General features: G+C 38.9%; 1 protein-coding gene across 1 annotated transcript; it reads left to right on the top strand.

Moving 5' to 3' along the window:
* The first annotated feature begins 391 nt into the window (after positions 1-391).
* On the top strand, positions 392-9,788 carry LOC125235315 (C-type mannose receptor 2-like). Its single transcript, XM_048141846.1, has 5 exons — positions 392-477; positions 1,799-2,092; positions 2,711-2,893; positions 5,265-5,489; positions 9,533-9,788. The coding sequence occupies exons 1-5, from the start codon at positions 447-449 to the stop codon at positions 9,718-9,720; spliced, it is 921 nt and encodes a 306-aa protein (XP_047997803.1). The 5' UTR covers positions 392-446; the 3' UTR covers positions 9,721-9,788.
* The last annotated feature ends 2,949 nt before the right edge of the window (positions 9,789-12,737 follow it).

The raw sequence follows: 12,737 nt of genomic DNA, 5'->3' as shown, positions 1-12,737 counted from the left end.
AGGCTGCCAGAGCTCAACGAGGGTGCGGTGTGCTGGTGACGGAAGGACCTACGGAACTAATTTGTTCCGTCTATTGTCCTTTGAGTCGTCGGCAACCCGAACCCTCCTTGGAACCTGTACGTGTACACTCTTTTTTGCTGTGTACTTAACACAGTAAATGGGAGTGTACAAGCTTCTAATGGGTTGGCAACGCGCATGTGACACTCCTTAGTTGCAGGCGTTCATAGGTTACGGTGACCGCTTTCCATCAGGCGGACCGTATGCTTGTTTGCCACCGATGTAGTATAAAAAAAATGAATGTATGAGAATATTATTATACGGAATCATTACATTATTTTTCTAGCATTCTGCGAGCTCCTTTGTGCACAATAAGGACTGTAGGTCTTTATATATGAAAGATAAGGCGTGCCAAAGATAGCTCGGTATAATAAATAGTAATAAACAACATGCTCCTTAAAGTACTCGTGTTTGTAATCGGTAAGTAAAATAATAGTTTAGTATTTAATTAAATTAACCAGCTTCCACAACCTTTTGTGAGAAGAAGTGTTTTGGCGTTTTCCATGGAAACCTATACGGGTATTTTAAGTTTAATTTGAAGTAATTTCTATTAAATGTCTAAAATAGGCCTTTGAGGCATTGTACCGAGGATACTGGCAACATTTCCTTGCTATATCGTAATGCTGATACGTTGTGCGAGGAAGTCGCCAGCTCTTCGATCACCAGTTACCTCAACCAGACGCTTCGCGTTTTGTGTGAACAACTTGTTCGCGTTGGGACCCCAGAGACCTAGAGTTTCTACGCCAAAAGGTACAAAAAGGTATTCCTTGTCAAGACTTGTATTTATTGCGTTTCAAAATTTCAGCACCCGCTTTTATCTTGGTCCGTTGGAGGTGAGACGGTGCCTGCGGTGTCTACGCAGGTAGCATCCCACACTAATACTCCAAGTACATACTCCAAGGGACCAAGGACACCAGGCCTCTTGCCATCATCTCTGATAATGCCAGTCGGCTCAAGGAGAGCAGGCACAGTGATGGTTGCAAGGGACCGACGGATAGTGTCATTAAGCTACTCATGTCTCGTAAAACGGTGTGCACTTTTTTGACAAGATAATCCATGGTGCCCCAGTCGGTCCACGTCCGTGCCACAAGAGCATGTATGGCACCGACGCCGACACCGAAACCCCAAGTCGCAGGACAGTCGCCAGTCTAAGGGGGTCGGATCCAAGAAAGTACCAGTGTTTGGTGAGGGATGGGTATGTAGCCAGTAACCGGCTTCCCGGGCTCCGACCGCCGAAAGCTTCGCGTGTTCTGGACCTGTGAAGTTGTTTAGAAGTACTAGTGCTACTTTTAATTTTTATATTAACAGAAAGTTTTTTTATTTTATTTAGAAAATGTATCAATGTTTAGTCCCACAACAACTGAAACATCCCATAGGTATATATCTGGTTAGGTGGTGGTCTGGTGGCTCATCAATTTAAAGCTGGGACATAGAAGAAATTATTTACATCTCTTCCTTGGCTTTTCTGGCCAAAGAGACTACGCGACTACTGCTCTGCCACTGAGAGAGAACATCATTGGTATGCACTGTCAGGTGACTGACAAAATCTCCATTGAAAAGCGTCTAGCAATTATCTATGTGTAATATTAGTTCCGAATACCTCTTTTGAACCCGCGAATTCCGGATTGACAGTCAACTGCTAGGCCATCAACACATTAATGTTATTTTTACTACTAATACTGTAAATATGTTCATGTAAATAAAGATTATCATACTGTATAAATATTCTACTTTCAAATAGGACTAGCCATCGCTGCAGCCTCTCGCTGCGAGCACTTCTACCGAAAAGACTACACCTACATCGACCAGTTCGATGCCTTCTACAAACTGCACTGGGACCTGTCGGGGCAGACCTGGGGCTCCGCCTTCCTGGCCTGCGATGACGAGGGGGCAACCCTCTTCTACCCAAAGACCACGAATGAATGGACCGTCGTCAAGGACTTGGTTGCGCTGGTGAAGCATAAGCCAAATGTTACAGAGATTTTTGTAGGAATACACGATGAATTTGGCTTGGGTGAATTTATGACTGTAGACGGTAGGTTCAAACTTTTTTATTTCATGAGACAGGATCATGACCTTGCTCATGACCATGTAAAAGTTGCAGCTCTGTTTTATCCGAAGACAGCGGATGAGAGCAGTGTTTGTGGCGACCCAGGTTGCGCGAATAAAGCATATATACCTGTCCAATTAGGCTCCAGGGAGGTTTTCATTGGTTATTTGTGTATATTAGGTAAAAGTAAAAATAGGAAAATACTTACATGTAAGTACTTACTTTTTATAGTAGGTACCTATTTTATATTCCTACTTTTGTTTGTGTATGCTAACTAATCTGTCATGTTAAATTACGCAAATCTGATTGTGTGGTACCATCAAGCTGATGAGACGAAGAAGATGGACATTATATATTATAGGATTCTGTGATCGACGTACTTAATAAGTTATTATTATCTTCTGTTTCCTTAGAATGGTCCTATTGAATATTACGTAAATAATATTTATGGAATAAACTTAAGTACCTGTTAAAAGGTACGTTAGCTGCTAATACGGATCATTTTTGACTAGTTTGGTGACAATATCCAATTTTCATGTTTCATTTTAGGTATAGATTTGGTCCATTGTATTAAAAGACCAACAACTACTTTAAACGTTTCAGGTATGTCTACACCATCTCCTCTACCAGACAAAGACCAAGATTTGGAAGGCCAAAGCGCATGCGTAGTGATGGAGATTGATACTGGCACCTACAGACTGGAGGCATGTGAGACTGACAGTATTAAGCCATATGTCTGCAAAAAGGTTGAAGAGGTTATTCCAGCCTGTCCTACCATCGATCGTGGTGGGTACAAGTTTACCATACCCAATGCGTACGCCTACGTTGCCATTATTTCGTGCAGTTTGTACCCTCTGAAAAGCGAGATATCATATAATTAATGAATCTGCGGTTGTACTCACGTTATTATATCGCTATTGCTGCGACATGTTTCGGGCCAATTTATTTGAATATGTCTCACGAAAGTTTAACGTGTATAAGCGAGATATCGTTGGAGACTATACTGTTTTCGAGCGAAACAAAGAAAGCACAAAAAAAAACAAATACGAGTACTATGTGCTCACCTACATGACTTGGGCGAACTCATACGCTCATGGAATATAACCACAGAATTTAAATTTTGAAAAAACCCCTACATAGTGCCACGATTTTCATAAAACATGTTTAAGAACAATCCCGACTACTCAGCTATCAAACAAAAAAAAAACTAAATCTAAATCGATTCATCCGTTCAGGAGCTATGATGCCACAGACAGACACACACACACAGACAGACAGACAGACAGACACGTCAAACTTATAACACCCCGTCGTTTTTGCGTCGGGGGTTAAAAACTAACAAGTGAAACAAGTACCGCTTGCTGCGGATTCATTCTTTCAATAAATTTTATTTGATTGGCCTGGTATGAAAAACCGAAATCCGAACAAATGCTTAACATCCACTATTTTTACACAATACCTATTGTGTAAACCAGACCAGACCGGCATAGTGGTTTAAATGGCCAATCTGAAAACATTCGTGGACACGTATGGTATAGCATACGCGTAGTCATTTGTTTCCTTTGGTCTATGACAGATGACGTCACTAAGCAACCCTAAACGTGTTAATTTAGAAAGTTGTAGAATAGAAATAGACGTGACGTCCGGTGTCAGTACGGCGTATTATGATCTTGGAACCACTTTTCGGCTGGCATTTTGTTTTAAAGTAGTGTTCTATGTTATTATCTTTCGGTGGCGACATCTAAGTAAATTACATATTTAAGGGCCGGTTTTTTAGTCGCCAGATAAATATATCTACCAGATAAAGTTATCACTATCCTTTTCATCACACGTATAAATTACAGTGACAGTTGATATTTATCTGACAGATATTATTTATCTGGCGATTGAAAAACCTGACCAGCCCTGAAAGGGTAAAATTTATAAAATGAAAGCCTACGTTTTACACCTGTTAACAATAGATGGCAACTGACAACAACCTGAACGTGACTGTACATCGACATACAGATATAAATTGAATTTATCTAGCAATAAAAATACTTATTATAGCGGCATACGTGTACGACATAATTATTATTTTCATATGCAGGTTGTTACTTCATAACAACACATTAATTATGTAGTTATTTTTTAATATGCATAAAATTAAAATTATTTCTGCTTGGTTCTTTAATGTATGACATAAACCCATCCCTTTTCGTGTCAAAGTTTAGTCAAATATGAACCGCGAATTCTTAGCTGCCAGTAAGTACAGCAAGAAGGTTATTAGCCGAATAAAATCGCTGATTGGTAGTTAGTGACATTATATGCATTTCAGCTACACTTATCTGTGTGCATTAGTATAAAAGAGATGACTATTGTTTTGTTTACCAGTTTTGATTACAGGGCCTGTAAACGTATTGTCTTGTGTAAATGTAGGCGTAATTGTGTATGTGTGCTAAACGGTGCCGAGAATTTGAACGGTAATGTTCTTAAAAGCCGCTTCCATGTTTATCTTACTTCGTTGGTTGACATAGAGAAACGTCTGCTGCAGTCAGATGCCACTAGGCTTAGAATAAATTTAAAAATGCAAAATTACTGCCTTAAGTGCGAATTGGAACCTGTAGTGGTAGTGACATCTACCCTAAGGCCATTTATAAGTACTAGGCATTCTTAGATGTTAAGGGTCCGAAATGACTAAAGCTGTGTCAGTTCCTTCCATTATTGAGTAAATAATTATTTTTCACCACACCAACGGGTAAAGGCTTACTTTGCTATTCGAAAACAGATAGCAAAATTGCATTTTATCCACAAGAGTGCAAAGTAATTTCATACAAATTTTAACTTGATGCCTTAAGCTAGCTGATAGAATTTACCTATAAATGATGATTTAGAATCATAAATATTGAGTAAATCGATGGATTTGATTTAGTCTGATGTTTTATAGTCAGTATTTTGGTCGTGTTGGTGTGGTGAAAAATTTTGTGTTTCACTCGGTGGCAAAGCTTGTTTAACCTTCGTGCCTTGAAACCCTCGCAACGCTCAAGATTCCACTTTTTGAAACACTCGCTACGCTCGCGGTTCAATATTGGAATCTTTCGCTTGCCCGGGTATCAATATTGGCACGTGCGGTTAAACAACTACTTTGCCCCTTTGTAAAAACAAATAACTATTACAGGGTACAATTACGATAAAAAGACCAAGAAATGCTACAAGCTTAACCAAAGAAAGAAGCCATGGACGGAAGCCATGCAAACCTGCTTCATGGAAGGCGGAATCCTGGCGGTGGTCACCAACACTGATGAAGCGGATATCGTGTTCCAGAGGTTGCCAGAATATGAAGAAGAGTATTTTGTTGGGTTTAGAAGATTATTCCCGAATGGAGACTTTTATACGGTGAAAGGTTTGTTTGGTTTTGATTTTATAAGTGGATATGCAACGGGAACCAACCCACCGATAAAAAAATAGAATGGAACTTTATTGTTCAAACCAAACATAAAGTAAATATTTCAATTAAGCTTTTATGTTACTGTATGTATATGTATTGACGACCGGTCTGGCGCAGTCGGTAGTGACCCTGCCTACTGCGCCGCGGTCCTGGGTTCGAATCCCGGTAAGGGCATTTATTTGTGTGATGAGCTCAGATATTTGTTCCTGAGTCATAGATGTTTTCTGTGTATATAAGTATTTATATATTATACAACGTGTTTCCGGTATCACTCAAAACCTCAGACACCCCAACTGATTTTTATTTTTTTAAACTCATCTAGAGTATTCATCTTTTGATCTGATCGTTACTTTTTTTTTAATTGAATTTTTAATTTTCTGTACAGCTCTACTTGACTTTTAGCTCTACACTCAATAAAAAATAATTGCTAACTACCATCATAAATCATAAGACTATTTATTTGTGTACGTTACTGCAACGACATAAGGTTTACCAATAGACAGCTAAGATGTCACTGTAAAACACTTTAAAGCTTTGTCACAGTAAACTTCAAATTGGACAGGTAATCGCAGTAAGCAAGTTTAAACCCACTATTCAAAATGACAAGGTTGTAATTAGGTACGAGTTCCATTTGTTATGACTTATGATAAACATTAAGATTAAACTGATTAAACTGACAAACAACGTGAAGCTAGTAGCGGAAAAAATAATCGTCCAAGTAACCAGCCAGTATTAATACTCCTAAATACTGAAAAAGGTAAACAACCTCTAGCAATGCGATATACACAATGTTGTATTACAAGTACAATAGAATAGGCACAAAAAAAAAACTAATAATACTAATTTACATAAAAATATTACCCCCATCAAGATATAGCTCAATCGATTCTACTCTCGATTCTGAACAAACTGTTTTCAGGTTTTTAGTGTTAAGTAAAACACGGTGTATATATCGTTGTCTAAGTACCCACAACACAAGCCTTCTTGAGCTTACCGTGGGCCTCAGTCCATCTGTGTAAGAATGTCCTATAATATCCTATAAAATATTTATGTACGAACGTAGTGGACTTCCCAACACGCGTTACGCCTACCACTTCGACCTGCCTTGACCATTTATACCTAAATCTACCAAAAAGTTCAGTCAGCGTTATGCCTGTAACTACGAACCTTAGTGACCACCTCGCTATTAAAGGAGAAATATTATTACCGGATAAGCGGTCTCTCAACACCTCTTATACATATGCAAGATCCTTCTCTAAATTAAACCAGGCTAACTTTACAGCAAGTATTAATAGTGTCGATTGGAACGAGGTACTCCTAAAAAATAACGATGCAAAACAACTGGCTTTTTCACTTATCAACATTATAGTTAGTAAATTCGATATTTGTTTTCCATTGCGAAAAACAAAATTATGTACTAGGGTCGACTCCTGGATTACTGCAGATGTGAAACATTATAAATCTTTATTTTTTGACATTTTAGATTTTAGAAATAGACATATGAATAATGAGTTATTGAATAATATGATACATGACATGAAATTGCACTATGATAAATTAGTTAAACATTGTAAATCTAGTCACCATAACAATATAATTAAATCAAGTAAAAACACGGCTAAAGCTATGTGGACTGTGATAAATACCGAACGTGGAAAGTACAACAGTCCTACCTTAGATGTGACTGATGTGATTCGTAAACCTGATGGGTCAAAGTATAGCAGTAAGAAGCAGGTAGTTGACGCGATGAATTGCAGATTTCTGAGCGCCGCAGCGGCGTGCGGGGCGCCGCGCGCCGACGTCGCCGGCGCCCTGCGTGCGCTGCGCGATGCGCGCCCTGCGCTCACTCAACTGCTTACTCTCCGCCCCTTTACAGCGGATGAGGTATACCGTTTGGTAACTTCTCACATTCCACCGAAGGCCTCTAAAGATGTATACGGTATTAATATGTTATTACTAAGACTAGCGCCTATTCCCTTATCTTTCGTTATGGCAGAACTCTTTACGCGCTGTATAGATGAAGGCACTTACCCAGAATCATTAAAAATGAGCAAAGTAGCCCCTATCTTCAAAGGCAAGGGCAATAGAGGGGATATAGACGCATATAGGCCCGTCTCGATCATACCAGCGATAGCTAAAGTCTTTGAAAATGGGCTAAGTACTCGTCTCACTAGCTTTTTAATCGCCACTGATAGTCTGTCAGACAGGCAATACGCGTACCGCGCAGGCCGATCCACAACCTCCCTGACCCGCGAGCTGGTTCGGCGCATCATGGCCGCAAGAGAGCATCAGATGCACGTGGCCGTCTTGTGCTGCGATCTCTCGAAGGCATTCGATGTCGCCGACCACGCCGTACTCGAGAGCAAGCTCAGCCATTATGGCATCCAGGGCACAGCATTATCTCTATTTAAGAGCTTGCTGCAAAATAGATCGCAAGTCGTTGTCGGTGATGGAGGGAAGGTGAGGTCAGATCCATCGGGGGCCCAGATGGGCGTCGCGCAGGGATCGTCTGTATCAAACCTCCTCTTCTCACTCCTTCTGAACGACCTGCCAGACGCTATAAAAACAGCTGAAGTCCTGATGTATGCAGACGATGTAGCAGCTATTGTAACGGCCCCAACAATGGATGGCGTTCGTCAGGCATTGAATGAGACAGCAGCGCAGCTAGCTCAGTGGTTCAAAACAAACGGCCTAGCGTTAAACCTAAAAAAGACCCATTTCGTCCATTTCAACCTAGCGGGCCGGAGTTTATCACCACTACTTGTTCAAATCAACGGAACATTATTGGACCAAACCACCGCCTCTACCTTTCTTGGGTTTGAAATCGACTCGGGTTTGAAATGGGATCGACACGTCGACAAGCTGTGCGGTAAAATGGCCAGTGCCTGCTTTGCTCTAAGCCGGGTTGCCAAGACAGTGGCTCCAGAGGTAGCCCGTACATGTTACTTTGCCACCGTCCACTCACTGATGCAATATGGAGCTGAACTCTGGGGTCGCTGTGCCGAGTGGGAAAGGGTATTTCGCCTGCAAAAACGCGCGATCAGAATTCTAGCTCGAGTACCAGCAGATACACCGGCGAAATCGCTATTTAAAGAGTTAGGTATACTTACGTTACCTGCTGTTATAATTATGCAAATAGCAGTTTACGTACGAGAAAATATCTCAATGTACAAGACAAATGGCATGGTGCATGGGCGAAATACACGAAATGCAGGGAAGCTCATTGTTATCGGCCGCAGGCTCGCCAAGTCCTCAAAACTGACCCACGTCATGGGTCCCACGGTCTTTAACCACCTACCAGATAACATCACTGAAGCCCCAAGCATATCTAGCTTTAAGTATCGCTTAAAAAAGTGGCTTATTGAGCACCCGTTCTACAATTACAACGAGTTCATAACGAACAAAGAATAATGATTACTTTCTATTGAAAGTGCTGAATTCAATGTTAATTTTTATTGTAATTTAATATTCTTATTTTTATTTTTTTGTACTCGTTTCTTGACTAAATTTTTTATTTGATATGCTTACGATGTAAGGACTATTATTATTATTAATGTTTTCTTTTTATTGTATCATTGACTGACATGTAAATTAGCTTTACCAATAAAATGATTATGATTATGATTATGATTATGTGGGTTGGTTAGTTTTTTATTATTTACATACTTGCTAGGTTACAAGAGCTGAGAAATAAATAATAGACGCCGCAAGGAATTCTAGTCCCCGGCAGTGCACATAAGAAAAGAAGAAGCAAGCGCTTCGTTCGAATCCCTGTTTTCAAAAGTACGTCGTACCTAATAAGGTTTTACCACTGTTGTATGCCGAATAATTAGATCACAACGCAGAGCATGTGTCGATTAATGTAAACTTGCAGTTTAGTTTTCTCATTTTAAGCACATTGGCACTGAAAAAAAATACTGGATTGAGTTATGTACAGCTCATATTTTTCTCTCGGTAGTTTCATTATTTTAAAGGCGTTTTGTAATCATATTTTGTAGGCCAACAATTCGACAACACATTCTACAAGCGGTGGCGAAACAACGGAAACAACGGAAACGACGAGAACGAATCGAACAACGATTGCGGGACGGTATCAAAACGATATGACTACAGAGACCTATTCACCGGGACCAGAAATTGCCTCCAACCAGCTGCTTTCGTGTGCGAAATGGTCCCCAAGAATTAATTTTTAGGCTGATTCTACTTCGTTTTGTTTTTTATAGAAATAAAATAAATGTTTATTCAGACACAAAACTTACAACTACCTAAATCACAACTTCCGCCAAACCAGGGTACCTACATATGTTTGTTAATAATACTGTTACCCCCTTATAAACGTTCACTAAAGTTATCAAGCCGATAAAGTTCGTTTATCCCTTTCCGACGTATTGGTGTGATAGAAAGGGACAAACGAATTTTATCGGCTTGATAACTCTAGTGAACTTCAGTTAGGAGGTCGAACTAGTTTCGGTTCTACCTCAGAGATGGCGGGGGGGCGCCAAGCCTTCGGTAATTGTGTCATATACTTGGAAATTTCGACCCTTGCTTTCGTGATCCGATGGCCGAGTGGTTTTACAGGCATCCGTCCGGTTAACGGAGTACGCTGGTTCGATTCCAGCTCGGAACACTTGGAGGCCTTGGTCACTTTTTCTTTGTATATGACATTTATTTAATGTTTATAGTATAATAGTAGTGTTACTACTTAAAAATACAAATTAAAATATTTTCAAATGAGAATAATTTAATTTGTTCTAAGAAATAGGAACATGTTCCATTTTTAAACAGAGATGTAGAAAAGAGTTGACAAAGTTTTTGTTTCTGTCCAAAAAAAGAATGCGGTTTCGCTAGCTGGGTGGCGTAATGGATTAGCTAGCCATATTAACTAGAGGTTCGTTCGTTTTTGACCTCGCTCACTAGTCACTCAATTGCTTGATAATTTTCTAGTGGACTCTATTGTCAGGTAAAAACAAAGTGACAGCTGGTAGTAGCAGTTACCGAAAGCAAACGAGTGGCTAGAGAGATTAGGTACGTAAGTAGGTATGTAGGTAAATACATAGTTACTTTTCCTTAAAATATTTGTTTTTTTTTTATTTAAATAATGTGTCCAAATTCTACTTACAGGTTAAAGGTAAATTGTACCAAAATACTCGTACTACACATCAGCTCAAAGCAAATTCCGCAAAAACTAACTTCAGGTCAAACTTTATCAGTAGTTATTTAGGGAGCTTATAAACTGTACTGGCCATAGGGGAATGATTGAGAGGGCCTTATGGGCCATCGGGGAATGGCCATTTATAGGCCCATCCATCTTCTGTCTTGGATATCGGCAGGGATTTGAACTTACTGTTATATTTTTGTAGTTAGTCCTACGGTGATGTATGTGTTTGTCAGTATTGTTCGAATTACGCGAAAAACTGCGCACTAGGATAATATATTGATTCTAATGAAGGTCGGGATGGCTTCGGCGAAGTTTCGAGGTGGCTAGTGTCTATCTAAATCGCTCATTAGTCAACCTCCAACAATAAACATTCTTTCTAACGTTTCGGGCCGGTGGTATGATCACGGAAGGTCAATCACTGGCCAGTTTATGATAATAATAATAAAAAAAGACTTATGTCCCAGCAAAGTGTCAAAGGAGATACTTTTATAAAACATTGAACTAAATATTTTATAGTGATTATTATTTAGTGTAGTGTAGGTACTTATTAGGTAAAAATTTGTCTTGTGCTCACATCACCTACAATGATAACATAAGAATTATCTCATGATATAAAACTATGAAAACGGATTATATCGCGTATCATGAATTTAAAATTCATCCCGACATATGTGGGGCAGACGAAACGAAGTATTTCCACACGGGTGAAGGAGCACAAAGCGGATGACAAGGACCGTCGGACATGTCACGGATAAAGTCAATCATGCTATGAAGTTTGACAAGCCTCTGGTTCTTGCTAAGGAGAAGCGGTATACTTATATTACTTATACCCAGAATGTTGCGCGAGGCCATTGAGATCAAGAAATATCCAAACTTTAATAGAGAAGATGACTTTACCGGCTTGGGATCCAGTAGTACATCTGATAATGGAACAAGCACGACGAAGACTGTGAGGCATATGTGCTGTATGGTGTTGAACATTTGCAGTGTGTTTTTGTCAATTTTGTGTAGATTAATTAGTTAATTGTTTTTTTTTTGAAATGAAACAATTATTCAAAACTAAAACTTAAAACTAAACTTTAACTTCTGCCAAACCAGAGTATGGTTTGTTGGCAGACGAGGCTCCTAATAAGTGTTTGAACCAGCCTTTAATAGTATATTATATAACGGTAACGTTATGAAGGCTATAAAAGTTGAGTACCGCGGTTAGGTCACGAGGCTTGCCGAGTGGCCTAAGTAAGGTACGAGACTTTTATAGCCTTCATAATGTTACGATTGTATACTATACTTTTTCTACGACAGCTAAATAAATACCTATTCGAGAATAAAAAAATGGGTTGCTTACCTACTTCATATAATGAATGGGAATATTTGTGTGAATCTTAACTATTATATTCTGTCCACAATGTTGATGGCGAGAACTTGTTGCACAATTCTTCAAAATATGCCAACAACGCGGTTTCAGAGAAATTTGAAACATTTTTTTGCAATTTCCATTTCAAAACAATCATAACATTTTTGGTGCGCTTTATCCGACTTTTCAGGTAACGAATTGTCAGTCACTTTGATCGCCATAGCCTTGATTTCTTCGGAAGTACATAGTTCACCAGAGTCACTTATAATTACTTAAGTTTTTGCACAATAACGTCGAATTAAAATAAATTACACAACACTAAAATACTTAGCTCAAAAAGTTTCGTCAAAAGTTTACAAATGTCAAACATGCCATAGACAAGAGAAATAGAAAATAAGCCGGTTTTCAATTACGAAAAATGTGGTTGCGTTCAAGAATATTTAAATGTCGAATGTAAAATTATTTGATAAACTTATGATTTTTACCTTTGTTTTGCAATATCTAATATGTAAAACGCATTTCAGTTTATTTTTTCATCTTGATTTAAATTATGAACCTTAACATCATAATTATTATTTATTAAAAGTTACAAATGAAAACATACCTGATAAATTGGAAGTTGTGTTTTAAAAATAAATTAACAGAACTCCTATATTCATATGATTACTGCTAGCAGTAACATATGAATATA

Source organism: Leguminivora glycinivorella, chromosome 17 (assembly GCF_023078275.1).
Source record: "Leguminivora glycinivorella isolate SPB_JAAS2020 chromosome 17, LegGlyc_1.1, whole genome shotgun sequence".
Taxonomy (NCBI): Eukaryota; Metazoa; Arthropoda; class Insecta; order Lepidoptera; family Tortricidae; genus Leguminivora; species Leguminivora glycinivorella.
The sequence above is the reverse complement of the archived record's forward strand: the minus strand, read 5'-3'. Positions and strand labels throughout refer to the sequence as shown.